The sequence below is a fragment of the Lepisma saccharinum genome, chromosome 2, assembly GCF_977018435.1.
Source record: "Lepisma saccharinum chromosome 2, izLepSacc3.1, whole genome shotgun sequence".
Taxonomy (NCBI): domain Eukaryota; kingdom Metazoa; phylum Arthropoda; class Insecta; order Zygentoma; family Lepismatidae; genus Lepisma; species Lepisma saccharinum.
The window spans coordinates 179677568-179697081 of record NC_139230.1 but is presented as its reverse complement, the minus strand read 5'-3'; the positions used below and the strand labels follow the sequence as shown (position 1 = coordinate 179697081).

At 37.7% G+C, this 19514-nt stretch overlaps 1 protein-coding gene across 16 annotated transcripts in view; it reads right to left on the bottom strand.

Annotated features, from left to right (window-relative positions):
• Positions 1-19514, bottom strand: part of Cadps (calcium-dependent secretion activator 1) — a 462589-nt gene that overhangs the window by 113856 nt on the left and 329219 nt on the right. For 15 of the 16 annotated variants that reach the window (XM_083117745.1, XM_083117744.1, XM_083117743.1 and 12 more), the window contains 3 exons: positions 15777-15800; positions 15118-15211; positions 692-813 (listed from right to left, as the gene is read on the bottom strand). In XM_083117745.1, the coding sequence (XP_082973871.1) occupies positions 692-813; positions 15118-15211; positions 15777-15800 (240 nt within the window). The remainder of the gene's footprint in view (positions 1-691; positions 814-15117; positions 15212-15776; positions 15801-19514) is intronic. The other variant, XM_083117749.1, reaches the window with a different exon arrangement.

Genomic DNA, 19514 nt, shown 5'->3' with positions numbered 1-19514 from the left:
GACGAGGCACAATTGTGCCTACTGGGCAGAAGATAATCCCCACATCACTGTTGAAAAGGCTGTGAATTTGCCTGGTGTGGATTGTCATCAAACAGACTCATTGGACCTCTTCATTTTGAAGGTAATGTAACTGGTGAAAGTTATCTGACAATGCTTGATGGTTCCATTTTACCTGCCATTCGTGAACTGTATGGTAATGAGAGGTTTTATTACCAACAAGAAGGCGCCCCTCCGCACTATCACAGGGATGTAAGAGCATACCTTGATCAAAATGAACCAGGCCACCGGATAGGATGCAGGGGTCTGATCGAAATCCCTCCACGCTCTCCAGATCTTACACCCCTCGATTTTTACTTATGGGGAACAGTAAAGGATAAGGTGTAGCACAGGAAACCAAATAACCTGGACACACTTTGGGACAAGATTAAAGCAGCATGTGCAGAAATCCCACTGCAAACTTTGGTGAATGTTACTGAAGCAGTAGTGGTTCGTACTCCGAAATGTAATGATGCTGGAGGCCATCAGTTTGAGGATTTATTGTAAACGTTTAGCCCAGGAAGTGCATTGAAATCTTCAAACTGACTTGCAACCTTACTTTCAGGTAAATACACATCTCCTGAAGTGTGTATACATTTTTTGAAGCACTCTGTAGATATAACTACAAAAATAGAGAAAAGTTAAATTGACTTACATAGGTTTGGAAGCTTCGGCCTGATCAGTTTGAAGTTTTTCTCCACCTTCAACTTCCATGGTGCAGTACACTATCCGATTTGGTGCTAAAGATTTTAATCCCTTTACTTCCATAACAACCACCTGCAATAAAAATGCATTATTTAAACAAGTGCATATTAGATCAAGCTTTCTAGTTCTTGTAGTTTCTTTATCTGTTCCAAAAAAAATATACTTTTTAAAAAATGGTTTAAAAGAAAACTGTATAAGATAACAAAAAAAGTTGTGCAGTTTCTGTTCAGTTCAGTTCAGAATTCAAGGAAGAAGATTTCTTATCTACAGTGGACACCTGGACATACTGGTATGACCAAGTATCAAAGCTACCGTATTATTGAAAAAGAAGACAATGGTTGTCTACCATTCTTAGATGTGCTTATTTATCAGAAAGATACATTATTCATTACTTCATTCAGAGTGCATTTATAATTTGTACCGAGATGAAGATTTAAAGGATAAACTTGATAAACTAAAAGTACTTGCAAAGAAAAATGGATGCAATCCGTGTATTATTGAACAATGTACAGTGGAACCTCAATTTTATGTTTTTCAGGGGACAAAGGTGAAAAAACTTAAAATGCAGGAAAATACAACATGTGGGAAAATTTTATATCATTTTGCTCTATTGAACCACGAAGATTGAATGTATAATGCAAGAAAATGTAAAATTGGGGAATGTAAAATAGGGGTTCCACTGTATATGAAAAGTAAAAACAAAAGGATACTGTAAGTATTCTCCATAGACATAAAGATCATAAGGACAAAAGAATTGGGCAGGAGACTCCGGAGTCTCCCAAATTAACCAACTAATCACGAAACAGGGATATGGCACTGGTTACAAACCTAGAGATAATATTGGCAACATAATCCCAAACTTTTGAAAAGTATTACATGGATAATATTTTGAACACAGGTATCTACAGAATGAAATGCAGTTGCAACCACAACTACATTGGCCAGTCTGAAAGAGTTGTCAAAGACTGAATCAAGTATCACATTAAAAAAATAAAATAAAACCTACTTTGGAGATTTCAGGGCATATGTAGGTGGTAGAGCAGCCCTAGGCTGAATCTTGCTCAGTAGAAAATAAAAAGACTTTTCTATTCTATAATTGAAACAACAATGTTTTTCCCTGAGAAATGAACATTTTCCATTTGGAGTTAGGGGTAAATTGGAAATGAGCATTAAAGAAGAAACCAGGATTGAAAAATAGGCAATAACTTAAATGAAAATGAATGTGGTAATAATTCCTTATCCTTGGCTATCAACTACAGTGGACTCTCTTTAATTTGAACTAAGATAATTTGAATTTCTAGGTAATTCGAACAGACAGAAGTTTATTCCCCCTGAAACCATCTTTAATGACGTGATGTGGATTGATTTGGTGTTTTAAGTCCACTATATGCACAGTAAGGCTAATCGGGACTGGACCTACAGTTTAAAGTGGGATCCGAACCACTATGTGCTTCCACCGGGTATCGAACCTGGGACTCCTTGATTACAAGACGAGGACGCTACCACTGCGCCATCGGGGAGGCCTAATGACGTGATGTTTTTGTTAATTCAAATTGTGGATAATTCAAACCTTTTTCGTGACCCCTTGGAGTTCAAATTAAAGAGAATCCACTGTACGAAACATATACATGACATTAAGTGAATGACAGCTATGCTGGATCTGGCAATGCTGCACTGAACAACTGCTGTCATCCAACAACCTGAAGGCAGCTTCATTGTGTATGCATTTTTTTTAAATATTTTTTTCCTTTTGCTACCACCTGCACATTGCAATATACCATGAAGACATATGAGGAAATATGGGTGTAGAGAATGGTCACACATTCAAAATCTCTGCCATTTGTGGATGTGACATGATCAGCACCATGCTCCATCCGTCATTGCTTCCCATGGTTGCCCCATTTGGAGCAAGGGACATTGGTGGGGAACTTCCCACCTATCACCTACTCTAGTATTGAAACCCGGGTCTCCTGCATGGCAGTCAGACACCCTACTGACTGGATTAGGAATGGCCAAACAGATCCGGATCCGAAAAATCCGGATCAGTTTGGATCCAGATCCGAAAAATCCGGATCAGTTTGGATCCAGATCCGAAAATTGCAGATCCGGATCCAAAAGTTCCGGATCTGGATCCAAAAGTTCCAATTTTGGATCTGGATCTAATAGTTTCGGATCTGGATCTGGATCCAAAAGTTCTGGATCTGGATCTGATAGTTTCGTATCTCAATCCCATTATAATATTACCACACCTTAAAAGGTATTATGATCTTCGATTACAAAGAAATTTTTCATTTGTTAGTCCTACAAGATTTTTTTTTCAAGTATTGTTCCTAAAATAATTTTCTACTCATCGGCTAACACACTCGTGCACAAAAATAATCTTACTTGTTTAACATAAAATCAGAGGTTATTTTGTAAATGCCATTGAAACGAATATGTATTCATTCGAATGTATTGGAAATGGAAACACACATAAATGTGAGACATTCCATTCTAGGATGAAACCTTTAACACATTTAACAAGATAGAAATGTTATACAAAAATTATACAATTGTTCTACAGTTACAGTTTTAAAAATTAAAATAAAACATTATAATATATGCAGTGTTATATAATTACAAAGTGTAAGACTAACAAGGGAGGTTATCTAAGTGTCCCCCTCCGATTTCCATGAAACTTGGCAGGTGTATAAAGGGGCCCAAAGGAAGAAATACGTGTTTTTTTTGTTTCATCTAAAAAACTGCTTTAGGGGGCAACCCCCCCCCCCCCAAATGTCAAAATGAGGACAAATTGAAGTGGGATTTTGACCCCTGTGTCCCCCTCCGATTTTCATGAAACTTGGCAGGTGTATAGAGGGGCCCAAAGGAAGACATATGTGGGTTTTTTTGCTTCGGCTAAAAAACTGTTTTAGGGGGCAAAACCTGTCTCAAATGTCAAGATGAGGACAAATTGAAGTGCGGATCTGACCCCTGTGTCCCCCTCCAATTTCCATGAAATTTGGCATGTGTATAGAGGGACCCTATGCCCCTGTTTCTTCCTATGCCATATTTACGTGGTTTCGGGGTCAGATCCCCACTTCAATTTCTCCACATCTTGACATTTGAGTGGGGGGAGGTTGCCCCCTAAATCCGTTTTTTAGCTGAAACACAAAAACATGTACTTCTTCCTTTGGGCCCCTCTATACACCTGCCAAATTTCATGGAAATCGGCAGGGGACACTTAGATAACCTCTTTTGTAAGTGTATTAATACAAATCGCACACATATATGTATATTAGCACGTAACAATATGTTATAAACACATTCTTACTTTCCAAAGAAGCGCTCATGTGGGATGGCCAAACGGAACCGGATTCGAAAAATTTTAGGATCCGGAAGTTCCGGATCCAACCGGATTCGGATTTTGGATCCGCCAGGATCCGGATCTGGCCATCCCTAGACTGGACCACCAAGCTGTTTACTTTTCCCCCCATTCCCCTCGACAATGTGGATGAGAAACAAAATATCAGATTTTAGTGCATTTTTATTTTTATCCCTGGACAGTTACATTGTCAGGAAACAGAATGCAAGGTGAATTTAGGCGTCCATCTTATGGGCCTGAGACCGGGATGGTAAATTTAGGGGGAGAGCAAAAACAATGTGAAGTTTTTGTGTGTTCAAATTAACATAATATGTTTGGCAGCTAGACCCTAGACAGTGGCTGCCTAGCTGTCTTTGTGCTATTCAGTTCACTGTTTTTACTGGTCTTAGTGTGTAAAGGTGGAGTAATGACAGTGCATTTTTGTTCATGTTTATTTGTTGTATTATTGTTAAGTGTTGCATGAAATTTATTTATAAAATGGACAGACTACAACAACTAAGTGGAGCAAAATACCACAAATTAGTGGAAGAGAAAAAGAAGGAAGAAAGTGTGAAAGGGACAGTGCCAAGGGTGGGCCACAGTGGGTAGTCTGGCCCCACCCTGTCAAAATGTGGTTTATGTTAACTCCTGATTTAGGTTGCGACTGTTCTTCCTTTGTTGTGGAAAAAGTTCTACTTTCAAACATCAGATGGCTCTGCCATCAACTGCAGCTAATTTCTGATGCTATTTCCACCTGTTCTGTTCAAGCAGCTCCGGCACCCACCCAGCATCATATAATGTGGGTACCTGGAGGAAACTCTGAGGGGGGGGAAAGGTGGCCAGGGGTGTGGTGCTGATCACATCACCCCCACCTTCAGCTGTGATCAAGAAAGTGTGGGACCCTAACTCCACACACCTTATATGCCTTCATGGTGTGGTGCAAAGCACAGGGGAGCACTTTACCTCTTTTCTTTTTTATCAACCACATTCAACAGTTACACTCAGAACTCGCTTCCTCTCACACAGTCATGCCTTGAAGGCATTCTTCAAAATTGCCTTGTCACATGCAGGAAACAACAAAAGCAAGGAACAGACATGGGAACGTGTCATATGTTGGAGTAATATATATCCTATGAGATCTAAGAGGGCCATTAGATATAGTCAAGTTGTGCTTCATACCTTTTTACTAATGTTTTATTAGTGCCTGCTTTACTATGCAAACCAATTATCATGAAAATACTATTTGGGGAATACATCTTTTTGCACTAGAATTAGAAGTGGTGAAGAACATTTCATTGACTATGAGAAGTTCTTACACTGGAGAATTTGGGGTAGTAGTTCTAGGCAACACCAGAGCTGCATATGTGACCAGTGGGTTATAATGGGAGGATAATCCACAAATTATAGTATAGTGCACATGTTGACTCATATCACGTTGCTAGTTGCATGTACAACTAGGTACCTTCATGTAATGTATTTTTCCCTGACCAAGTTTATAAAATCAAATGGGAAATTATTGCATCATGAGAAAATTGTTGCATGATATGAGGTTTTCTCCGGATACCAACCAGGTGATTTCCGGATAGGCCCCTGAGAGCTAGCATCATTGAATATCTGAAGATGAAAGTGACATTAGCTCTCCAAACCCTATCCAGAAATCATATGGTTGAGACTCTGAGAAAACCTCATCATTCGCCACCAGAAAAGCTTCAAAAATTATAGTATTATCATTACATTATTAGTATTCTGCTGTTATTTTTCAGTATTCAATAAATATAAATGTATGTAAAAATTTAACTCTATTAAAAATAAATAATGATTTCATAAATATTCTTAAAATGTAAAACAACTATAAACCATCATACTTTTATGAAAGAGGGGGGAGGGAGGTGCAGAAGTTGCAAATTTAGTCCTGATGGTGTGACAAGTTAAACACAGTCAAAAAAGTTTTGCATCAGGACGGAAAATAACAAAACATATATGAAGCACAAGGTTTATTGACAATGAAAGTGGGAATACAAAATAAAAGATGAAGAACAAGACATGTTGAATGAAAAGGGAACAAAAAATGTACAATTTTCTCAGAAATGTGTTTAAAACAAAAATGGCACAATTCATGATGGAGGCAAAAAAACAAAGAACTGTCACAAGAAGGCTGTTCGTCATAGCGGATCCACCAGAAACATTGTCTACCACCTGGTATGTCTTCCCCTGGCTGCAAGAAGGTCTTGAACACGTTGTGGCATGCTGAGGATGAGACGATCAAGGTGGTCTTGTGGTAAGCGATCCCATTCGTCCTGTGCCGCAAGAAGAAATTCACGAAGATTGGTGGGAGCCACAGGACGGTTTGCAATGGCATTTTTTTAGCATTGTCCTTGCATGTTTGATGCAATTCATGTCGGGACTTCGTGCTGGCCAGAGCATGCGACGGATATTCGTGCACTATCTGTGCATGGTGTGAACGGGCATTGTTATCCACCAAGACAAATTCGTCACCAATTTCCTGATGAAATGGTTCCACAGTCGTCTGAATGTCCGTGATATAATGAACAGCTGTTTGTGTCCCTCTAATTGGAATTAGGGGCGTTCGACGTCCGAGCATGATCTTTGCCTACACCATGATTCCTCCTCCTTGGTATGGATGGACCCCCTGGACACCACGAAGCCGCTCCTGCAGTCCAGGGCCTCGCCACACCCGTCCTCTTCATGAATCTGGCCTTAGACAAAGCCTACATTCATCAGTGAAGAGCACATGAGCCCAATGACCGGGTCCCCAATTTCGATGTGCACAGGTCCAATGCACATGGTCGCGCCGATGTCGTGGCAATAGGTACTGGCACCGGAGAGGTCTTCTGGAACGTAAACCACTTTCACGAAGTCTGTTACAGACAGTTTGGTTTGACACACGCACACCAGAGGCTGCCTGGAGGGCATGAGTGATGTTCCTTGCTGTCATGGTATTCTGTTGCCGAGCTGAGAGTCGTACATAGCAGTCTTGTGCTGGTGTTGTGACCCATGGATGACCTGTCCGTTGATGATCTGCTACTGTTCTTGTGTCTGTATACCGCCTCCAGAACCTACAGACATCGCTTTGTGCCACTCCAACAACCCTAGCTACAGCCCGTTGTGACATGCCAGTCTGCATTAGCGTGATGATTCTGGCCCGATCAAACTGCACTATCGTACGCCTAGGCATGCCTTGCACACAGCTGCACTCCCTCACCTTCGCTAACTGGACACAAGGAACACCTAACTAACCTTCGCAGACTACCGTGGTGCTACGCTCGAACACACGCCTGCGCTTGCCAACTCCGGTAGTCGTCTGTGGTGATTGGTATTGCACGTCGACCACGTTACTTCGCACAATGAGCTCTGCTTCATCGTTTCTTGTCCGCTTCGGCATTTTGCGGACGCTATTTTCATCACTTCTCGGGTGATGCAAAACTTTTTTGACTGTGTTTACTTAGGGAAATTCTTGTCATATTTTAGACATACAGTGGAACCTTGATAACTCGAACTTGAAGGGAGAAAGAAAAAATTGAGGTACCAAGGATTTCGACTTACCAAGGTTAAAGTTATTGAGGGCAAAATTGCAGACTTCGAGTTATAGAGGTCTAAAGTTTACTGACCCTTCTGAACGTCGGCACTACGTATGCCTATAACGTATGCCCGGCATGATTGTTGATCACCTGACATTGTACGTACGCACCCTACACTTCGACTTATTGTGGTCGATGCAACTAAAACTTCAAGTTATAGAGGTGATTAGAATTTAACTTTCAGTCATAGAGGTTTTTTATACTCTACCTTCGAGTTATTGAGCTCAAACGGCATCCCATAAACTGTTCAAAAATTCATCTTATCAAAGTTTTATTCGAGTTGTTGAGGTAAAATTAGTATTGTGTTATGGTCAATTCAAGCGGATTACAAACAAATCGACTTATCAAGGAATTCAAGATGTTGAGGTTTGAGTTTCAAGGTTCCACTCTATCACCATAATTTTCAAAGCTTCCTTTTGCGTGTGTGTGTTAAGGTACTGATTTGATTGATTTGGTGTTTTAAGTCCACTTTATGCACAGTCAGGCTAATCGGGACTGGACCTACAGTTTAAAGTGGGATCCGAACCACTTGTTCCTCCACCGGGTATCGAACCCGGAACCCCATCAAGGTACTGATGTTAAAGCATTTAGGTAATGATACAAAGTCTGCTCAAAAAGAAACTAAACTTTTGAAACAGTGCCCCAATGTGACTGATACGTCTTTTTTCACTAAACCCTGTTATGCAAGATGACACAGCTGGAAGGTTAAGTTTCTTGCCCTCACACTGGACCAATTCCTTCCTTGTTTCTTCTATATTTCCTCCAAACACAGTGGTCTTGCTGCAGTGTTGGCAATAACAGAGTAGTGATTTTCACTAAATCTGTCCATTCTGCCTAAACTGTGTATACACAAAGAAGTTAGAACCCTGATTTTATGTTCCTGGATTTTGCATTTTCCCACATTATACATTGAATCGTGATGGTCCCAGCATAGCAAAATGTTATAAAATTTTCCTCGATTTTACATTTCCCATCACTTTAAGTTTTTTCAGCTTGGTTCCCTGAAAAATATAAAATCAAGTTTCCACCGTACCAATTTTATATTACACTGGAAATTTTTGTCACTATAGAATTTCATGCAGCCAACATATTGATGAATTTTGCAGTGGCGTAGCATGGACATTTTGAGTGAGAACGCCAAGTCCGAAGGAAGGGTCGGCCCTTTTTTTTTTAATACGTGTAATTTACTTATGGTATTAGTCGCCACAGGTATTGTTTATTTGCCTGAAGTCAGCTGAGTTTTCAATAAAACATCGTCATCTATGCATGTTTTAGCTAGAAAATTAGATGCCTCACTATGCCACAAATGTTTTGAACTCTGGTGTTTTATACTTTTCGGTATGACGCAAGTCATTAGGAAACCTACCTGAATCACAAGCGCCTCTGAACAACAGTAGATGTCATTGTTGTGGGCGATCCAACTACTGATTGATTTGGTTTATTTTACTTCGCTTTTCTACCACTTTTGGTTAATTGCGAATATGAATATGAGTGATGATATTGAAGAAGGGACACTCACAAAGAACACCCGTGCTCACGCCGGCATTCGAACCAGGGGCCTGTCATCTTGGTGCACTGTGCAAAATACTCTGACATGGATATGGGTGGATGATCCAACTATCGTACACTCTACTGACGTAACAGTGCCGATTAGTAATTCAGACCACTGTTTATTGCATCTTGGAATGGTGATATACATTTTAAAATAATTTTGTCCACAGACCATTCGATGTTAAAGAGTTTTCAAATGAATGCTAAACATTTCCATTGACACAATATTAAGCAGTTAGATACTAACGAAAAAATAATAATAATAAAAAAAGAATAGTTTTGCAGGTTAAGTGGTAAGCAGGCACAGACTGAACTTCTACCACGAGGACTTCACCAACTTATTTGACAAAAACTGTGTTTTTAATACACATCGCTGTTCGTGTGATAAATTATATAATGCAATTGTCATTAAGAAATGGTATATTTGAGTTTGGTAAAGTTACGTCAGTCAATATTGCGTATTGTAGCACGAGTGGCATGAGCGTGAAGAACCGGGTAGGAATTCTACCGCTGTCGTCTGTTTCAGAAGGCAGGAAGGGTCACATGAACCAATCACCATAGCCCTCTGCACCATACACTGGCATACGAGAGAGCATTTACGTGCGTGCTGTAGAGATCCAAGCTTTCCCTCCAGAAAGGCAGCAAGGAATATAGAGTTCTTTACACTGAACCTGCCCAGCGTCCAGGTAGGAAAGGCATTGAAAAAAATGCTGGAATGAGTGTTGTAAGTGGAGCGTTGCAAGTGAATCGCGAAAAATAGCTATTATAATGCCATGAAGGTCAAACATATATGAAATTAGTCAAGATTTAGTTTATATTTACAGCATTTACGTATTTTTGAAATTTTAAATCAGGGAACGCCTTGCGTATGGGCGTACTATAATGCTACGCCACTGGAATTTTGTAAACTTTGTAAAATCAGTTACTCATGTTCATTTATACATATGGTCTCCCTTTCCAAAGTGGAGCGAAGGTATAATAATCAGGGGTTCAGCGCTCACTTTGAATGATGTGTGTAGGGTTAGATACAATAAATATAATGCAATTGTCATTAAGAAATGGTATATTTGAGTTTGGTAAAGTTACGTCAGTCAATATTGCGTATTGTAGCACGAGTGGCATGAGCGTGAAGAACTGGGTAGGAATTCTACCGCTGTCGTCTGTTTCAGAAGGCAGGAAGGGTCACATGAACCAATCACCATAGCCCTCTGCACCATACACTGGCATACGAGAGAGCATTTACGTGCGTGCTGTAGAGATCCAAGCTTTCCCTCCAGAAAGGCAGCAAGGAATATAGAGTTCTTTACACTGAACCTGCCCAGCGTCCAGGTAGGAAAGGCATTGAAAAAAATGCTGGAATGAGTGTTGTAAGTGGAGCGTTGCAAGTGAATCGCGAAAAATAGCTATTATAATGCCATGAAGGTCAAACATATATGAAATTAGTCAAGATTTACTTTATATTTACAGCATTTACGTATTTTTGAAATTTTAAATCGGGGAACGCCTTGCGTATGGGCGTACTATAATGCTACGCCACTGGAATTTTGTAAACTTTGTAAAATCAGTTACTCATGTTCATTTATACATATGGTCTCCCTTTCCAAAGTGGAGCCAAGGTATAATAATCAGGGGTTCAGCGCTCACTTTGAATGATGTGTGTAGGGTTAGAAAAAAATATTCTTGCATATAAAATATTTCAAACAAAAGCGACAGGTTCCTTATTAAAGTTCATGGATTCACCATTCTCCACATATATTTTCTCTAACTTTTTCTTCAAATGTCACAAATGGAAAACACTAATATCTTATTCCAAAGAAATTGAACCAACAAGTAACACTGATACCCAAGAGGGACAGGGGCAGAAGCCTCTCAGCAACCAACATCTTCACATTGTTACTTTCTGTCACCTCAAAAGATGAAGAAAAAACTTCATGCATAAATGAAGTCTTGCCTTGTATATGAATTTTAATGGAATACTTATGTGTAGATTTAATGTGACTACCCCTTGTCAAATATTCTTGACCTCCCTCTCCTCCACATGTATTTTCTGGCATCATTAATGCTGACAGATTTCATTTGCTAACTAACTAACTAACTCTCTAGCCTTCTTAAACCCGAAGGTTCATGGCTGCAGCAACACAGGCCTTCCATCTTTCCCTATCTTGAGCAAGATCTATATACTCTTTTCCATCCCTACCGATTTCCCTTAGGTCCATCTCAACGTTGTCCCTCCATCTTCGTCTTGGCCTTCCTACAGGTCTCTTACCATCAGGTTTCCCAACAAGAATCCTGTATACTCCTCTTTCCTCTCCCATTCGTGCCACATGGCCTGCCCACCTAAGTCTTCTTGATTTAATTATTCTAATAATATCTGGACATGAATACAAATTATGTAGTTCTAAATTATGTAACCTTCTCCACTCACCTGTCTCCTCATCCCTTTTAGGTCCAAAGATTTTCCTAAGGATTTTATTTTCAAATACTCTCAATTTATGTTCCTCTTTCAATGTAAGGGACCAAGTTTCACATCCATATAATACTACAGGCAAAATTACTGTTTTGTATATTTTAACTTTTAGTTTCTTAGATATTAAACGAGAAGACAAAAGTTTATGAAGAGAGAAGTAACATGCATTTCCTGAATTAAGCCTACTTTTTATTTCCTCTTTAATATAATTTTCATTTGTTAATATTACTCCTAAGTATTTGAATTTGGAAACTGGTTCAAACGAGTTGTTATCAATAATTAGATTTTGATTATTACCTAACACTTGGTTTCGGCCTGTAAGCATATATTTAGTTTTCTCTTTGTTAACTTCCAAACCTATCTCTTTAGCAGATTTGAAAAATATTTTAGCATTATTCTTAATTGTATTCACACCATCCCCCAGTAAGTCTACATCATCTGCATATGCTAACAACTGAGTCACACCATTTAATTTTAGTCCTTCTTTAGTTTCTTTTACCTTCCTAACAGCATATTCTAAGGCAAAATTAAAGAGCAATGGAGATAATGCATCTCCTTGTTTTAACCCATCATGAATTGTAAATTTGTCAGACATATTAATACCCACACGAATTTTACTTTCTGTTTCACTGGTCATTCAATTTCATTTGCTAAACACCTTAACATAATTTATTTTTAAAACATGCAAAAATGAAAACTCAGAAATAGTACAATAAAATTAAGATTTCTACTTACACTCTACTTTATCCATAAATATAAATTGATTGATTGATTGATTGATTTAGTTTATTTTACTTCGCGTTTTGTGCCTCTTGGCTAATTTGCGAAGATGGGGATGAGTGATGAAATGATGAAATGGATGAAAATGGACATTCACAAACAACCATACCCGACCGGGATTCGAACCCGGGACCCTTGGCGTCGCAGCGCGATGTGCTAACCACTCGGCCACCATAAATATAAATGTGCAACAGGAGATTTGTGAGTTAATTTCCTATTTCCCAAGTGTGGGACGGTGTCCCAGCAATAGTGAGACATGTGGACATACATCCTCATTTTTTACTGGCTACATTCCAATCTCAACATTATGTAGAAAATGGTAGTACATTTCCTGTATTTTCCATCAGGGAATTCCCCACTTTCTTTGAAAGTCCCCTTGCACAATTTACACTAGGCCTCAATTGCTGCACCATTGTATTCGTCAGGTATGACTTTCTTTGTATTATTTTAATCCAACATTGATATATTTCTTCCTTCTTGAGTTATTGTGCTTTAAACATGGCGTGAGGTGATTTTCGCATGCCTGTCACTCGCAAACGGTGCCAATTTCAACATTTTTTCTCATGGCATTTTTTCCTTGTTTTCACTTGTCGAATCACCTCCCAAGCATTGTAACAGGTATTTTGCAACACCCTGTATACATGCATGTACAGGGTGTACCAGAAGTGGTAGCACAAACTGAAATGGTGAAAATTACACGATAGTAGAAGCCAGTGGCAGCGATTGGGTTCCAAAAAAAGGGGGGAAAGGTGCCAAAACTGGTGGGGGAGCAAAGACAGTTTATTTCCCTTTGTAGATAAGTTTTAGCATAGTATGGGAGCAAAAGTGGTGAAAAGTGGGTGGCAACTGCCCCCTCTAATCACCGCCACTGGTAGAAGCAAAAAAGTCTCAGTAAACAAGGGGTTGCAAATGAACAGTTTATGAGATAATTGCGAACATATGGTTACAATCCACCACTGACTTGATTGTCTGTACACATCATACGCTTGTCTCCTTGCACACTCCGAGGTTTCTTTGTTTAAATTTGAACACTGCCAAACATGTCACATACTGTACAGTACAATAGTCCTTGGTAATAAAAGCAATAGCAATGTCTAGCGAGGTGAACTTTTTAATTCTGTTATTTGCTACTAAGTAGCACTATGGCACCTCACACATGAAAAGCATACTATGTGTACAAACAATCAAGTCAGTGGCAGATCATAACCATACATTCACAATTATCTCACAAACAGTTTGTTTGTGGCCCTATGTTTACTGAGACTTTTTGCTTCTACTATCACATACTTTTCACAGTTTCAGTTTGTGCTATCCCTTCTGGTACACCCTGTATGTATGATGGCACAAACAGACAATTGAAGGCCAAAACTTGCCAAGTGACTATTCATTGAGTGGAGCACAATTAGTAAGTACATTGTATGCAATTTTTACTGTTTTCTGGATTTCAAGAACAGAACTGTTGCTTTCCAGTCATTGAATTGTCCATACGATGCTGGGTCAACACTGAACATTTAGGAGGTCCTACTGGAAAGGCTCATACCAAAGGAGCATGTAGCCAATTAGGCTACACAGGGGCTAAATACATATGTATATCACTGGGGCAAGGAAAGAGATGAATGAAACCTTGAGGTATAATAATAAACCCATAAAAAGAGTAGCTCAGTAAAATGCATAGACACCCACTTGAAAAATCGATCTTATATTTTGGCTAGTTTGCTATTTTCAAGAAAAATGCACAGGGATGAATGTAGATGGTACAGTAGGATGTACAAGTATTGCTCGGCAAATTGTACATGACTAATTTCATTAATTTTTCTCTTGCATCCTACACATTTTAGGAACTGGATTTTTACATATGCTGGTGCAGAGGTTGTCAGTCGTTTGTTTCATATTTTGTTTCTCAATTTCCAAAGCTCCCATTGCATAAAACACTGAGTGGTGTACAATTTTTTCGTAACACTTATGCATCCCACTGTACCACAGTGTATAAATGTTCCCCCAAGTAAAACCAAAAAAACAATCAGAATGTGGTGCCTATGGCAAATTTAGAACCTATACGTGTGCTACTAAAAGGTGGCAGGAAGATGAAGGGTGCAGATTAGTTTTGATTGAGGTCAGGTTATATTTTGGAACTCAATTCTTTTATGTAGGCTTCTTCCCAGCACTGTCTTATGAAGTAACCAGCCTTGGGAGGCAATATGTGGTTGATGGCCACATCGAATCACTATATAATGCATGGGGTAAAAGTAGTAAAAATTCAAATATTTGCTGGTATAATTTAAGCTTTCAGCAGCTTATTTTATCCAATGACTTCTGAGATATAGGAGAAAAAGGGTTAATGTATCCAAAACAATCCAGAACAAGACTGAGTTAGAAACAGAGCCAAAGTACAGTGACAATAAATAATGAAAGAGATTATACAATTTGCAAGAGCATCTAACTTTTATGCACACATACCATTAAATCCCTATAACTAATGTAAAAATGCTTATATTCTCGAAATTTGTTTACGAACAACAGTTGGTATATTAGAAGCAAAGGGTAAAGAATTAAAAAAGAGACACATGCGAGTACAATTTGCAATTGTGTATTATTAAAAGTTGAGAGCTGAAGAAAATGAGAAAATGAGAAAATCTTACCTCCAACTGGAATGTTAAAACCACATCAAGCTTAGATAGCTGTGTATCACTATCTGCAGAATCTCCTTCCAATTTAGCCAAGGATCCTTGGGATCTGTTATTATTGACAAAAATTAATTCATTAACTCAAACTGATATGTAAATTTAGATAGGTACATACACAAATTATTATGAATATGACCATGGTGTGTTTCTTAATAAAATATTGCAACATATGTGGTGCAGCATCAGCAAAAAACAATGACTTATGCACGCAAGAAAAGAAACTTGAAAGCAAACTTATAAAATGTTCCATTCATAATAAAGACAATACTAATTCATAGACTCAAGACAAAATTATTATTAACTAATTAAGAAAATATTTTAAATAAACTATTTTATACATGAAAAAGAGTACTTGCAGTAATGAAATAGCAAATAATTAAATGCAAATGTTCAAGTGTATATAGAAAAAAAATAATGCAAAATTTTCATACTATAACTGATTGCTTCACCCAAGTTAAGCTTAAAAAATAAAGCTTATTAATGTAAGTATGTATATATATATGTAAATATAAAAACTAAGCATTGTGGGAAGCCACAATAATCATTCATGCTAATATGAAAGTCAATGTTACAGTAAATTAAAGAAATAAAAACCTTGCCAAAGCTCTACCTGCCTTAAGACAGAGCTTCTCCTTCGACTACGGACAGCAAAAGAAGAAAGATCACCATAGATTAGTTTTTAACCAAACTTGCTACTCCTGAATTTCTGTCATTCATTGCACTGCATTTTAAAATACTAGGGATTTAAGTATGTGATCACAAGTTTATGGATTTACACAAGAAATTCTTTAACAATAAAATTAAAAGAACTGATTTTTCCTTTCTTTTGTTACATCAAACTTTGCATTAAATATTATTACTAGCAAGATTTGGCATACTATTCTTTATTTTAGTAAGATTAAATTCTATAGTACAAATGTAATGGTGATATTTAGGTAAACTACATGCGGGGCGATTATTAATTGTAAGACTTGAATGTGAAAATAAATATTTAAATGTCTTTACTTTAAAAAAAAGTTTACTTTTCTTTTTACTTTAAACCACTTGAATTTTTAGCTTATATATCATTATGCATTTCAGGATTATCTCTAATATTGCAGATCAACACTCAGCACATGAATCAAATTCAGGGGTCGCCAGCTGTGCATGCATCAATACTGCTGAGCAGATATAACTTACAAATAAATGAAATATGCAAACAATACAAAATAATAGACACAAACTAGCATTTCTAAATATATTTATGCCATGCATCTACCAATAGAACAACTAAATATATATATATATTGAAGAAATGAAAATACATACATCACTGTAAATAATTATTCAAATTCCTGTGCATGTATTTTTTCCAGATTATATTTATGTTAATAGTTAATGCCTTTAGTAATACTGAAAGTTTCTATGATAAATTGACATCACTGAAAAATTTCACATGAAAACAAGATGGAAATGCTGCTTAAGAGTGAGAAAAATATATTAATTGAATACTGAATTTTTCATGAAGTGATTTATGTTATCTATATACACATGATATTCCAAATATACATAGTATTTTATATATTAAAACATAATTAATTTTTAAATAGGTATGCTTACAACTTGCAAGAAGCACTATATTTTAAACCCATCTTTTTTAAAAAAATGCATAAATAGAAAATGTATGAATGAATTAATGCTCTTTTTATTATTTGCAACTTCTCTCAAATCAATATTTGCATAATTTAATTTAATAGTTAGAGCCTATGTAAAAATCAGTGTCATGCACTGTGAGTTTAGCAATGATATATCACTAAGTCTTAGAGCTTTTATAATTATTAAATTCCAACATTTATTGTATTGTCAAAGTCACAGTTCATATGCAACACACTTTTTCATTCCTCAATGTGATGAAGCAAACTAAAAGTAGCTCCTCTAGCAACCCTTTCAACCGATTTTGGGTAGTCAGACACCACCACCGAAAGGAAATCAATGATTTCTGTTCCAACTTCCCCAAAGACTTTGGTTTCATTAGTACAGTATCATCTTTGGGATTGTTAAGGGAATGTTTACCCTTGGTGTCCTTTCATTTTGTTCAAGGAAATCAGGGAAAAGATTTCTGAAATAATTACAGTATTTAAAACATATTACACTTATGCAGAATAATATGATACAATCATATGGTTTGAAGGTTTATTATTTATGGTGGGAAAGTATTATGTGTACGGATACAAAATACTTGACAAAATTCTACATTCTCTCTCTCTCGCTCTCTTTTGCTTTAGTAGTATTTTCTCTTTGTCCTCCTCCATGGCTGTGCAGTCTAAGGTGCTGTGCTTTGGTATACGACTGAGGGACAGCATGGGTTCAAGTCCACCTGGGTTCAGTCTCTGGGTTCTTGGCCTGTGTATAGGACCAGTGGCAACCCACCATCATGAGGAAATCGGGGAGCTACATGTGAGTAGCATAACCCAGTCTCAGAAATCTCCTCTAATGGCTGGGGGTTCGACGTGCTGACCCCACGTCACCTCATTACTGGTTGAAGATCTCCACACCTCTAGGTAGGATTGTGGGAGGGAGACTGGCAGTCGGGAGATCAGCCTAGGCCCTTCAAGGGCTGTCAAGTCACAGTTTTTTTTTATCGTTATATAGTGTTTTCTCTTTAAATATGCTAATCTCTTGCCTGCAAGTGCAAGAGCTAATCAATAATAAATAAAATCTGAAACTTCGTAGATATGCTAATGAAGCAATGCGCTCGCAAATTGTGCAAAAAAAAAGTTCAGTATTGGTTTTGTCTTGAAGCTCTTTGCATCTGTTTATAAAACCCATTATCATTGTCAAATCACATTACGAAACCGATTTTACACAGATTTTTAATCAACAGAGAAACGATGTGCATGGAACATGGCAACACCGCACACAATGACATCAGTTGAACCGTGGAAAGGAAATGAAAGTCTGTGCTAGCAATGTTGTTACATTCCACATGCATCTTTACTCTGTTGAATAAAAATCTGTATAAAATCAGTTTCGCAATGTGAATTGACAATGATAATGGATTTTAAAAATAGATGCAAAGAGCTTCAAAATAAGACCAATCTTGCATTTGTAGGACTATCCAATACCAAGAGAAAGTTGCTTTATAAAATTATAAGAACTTTTTTTGACAAATTTTAAAAATATGAAAATTAAGAATTATGTTTAAAACCTTTCTGCCTGCACCATACTAAAATTTCATCATGATCGGACCACCTGTTTTTTTACTTTTAGAATTTCAAAGAGAGTGATCATTTGCAAACCTCAAATAAACCGGCACTTATTTTGTTCTCACGACGATAAAGAATAGAGAGCATAATAACCCATAGCGCGACAGCCTGTGAGAGCCTTGGCTTACCTACCGACTGCTGGTCTCCCTCCCACACTGTTCCTCCGTCACCTGTTATAGCGTGGAGATCTTAGACCAGTATTGGGGTGATGGGTGGTCAGCCCGTCGAACCCCCAGCTGTTGTAGGTCTTCTCGACCGGGTTACCGCTCACTCATTCGGAGCTCCCCAATTTCCTCACGATGGTGGGTTGCCACCGGCCCTATATGTAGGCCGAATAAATTCTGACCAGAGCCGGATTCGAACCTACGCCGTCCCGCAGCGAACAATCTCAAGACGAGTGAACGCCTTAACCCCCTCGGCTACGGAGGAGGACAATGAATAGAAAGCATACTCAAAAAAAAAAAAAAAAAATGGTTAGCATAGATTAACACAGAATTGAATAAGCTAAATTTTGATGTAACTCGTTTTTATGTAGGTTTACTAGTTAATTTTTAATTGGAGTCCAAACTCTAGTATCTATAATTTATAATCCGACAGTAGTTATTTGAAATACAGGCCTCTCAGTTCCATCTTAGGAAACCAAACTCACTACAGTATTAACTGAGGGAAGTATGCATACTACCTGATTGGTAAACATAAAATTCAAAACATCCCAAATAAGATAAACAATTTTATCAATTAAAATTAAAATTCATGTTTTGGGGTAAGAAAGACAGTAAGAAATGTATATACTAAAATGAAGTATTCAATTATCAAAATTAATAGAACTTCATAAAAAGAGCCACATTAGTAAGCAAGTACTTCATTTCAATATTTTAAAATTCCAAAAATATTTCAAACCAAATATCATCCTAGACCTGAAAGGTTCAATAGTAACTTCATATCTATCAGTTCTAGTAGTGTCAAGAAACCTACGCTATAATTATCATGGAGTACTTTCTGAATCCTACTAATATGTGCTATCTAATGCACAAATCACAAACCCAATAATGCACATTACTATAATGGGACAAGTTGTAAAACATATTAATGTAACAACTTTGCCTC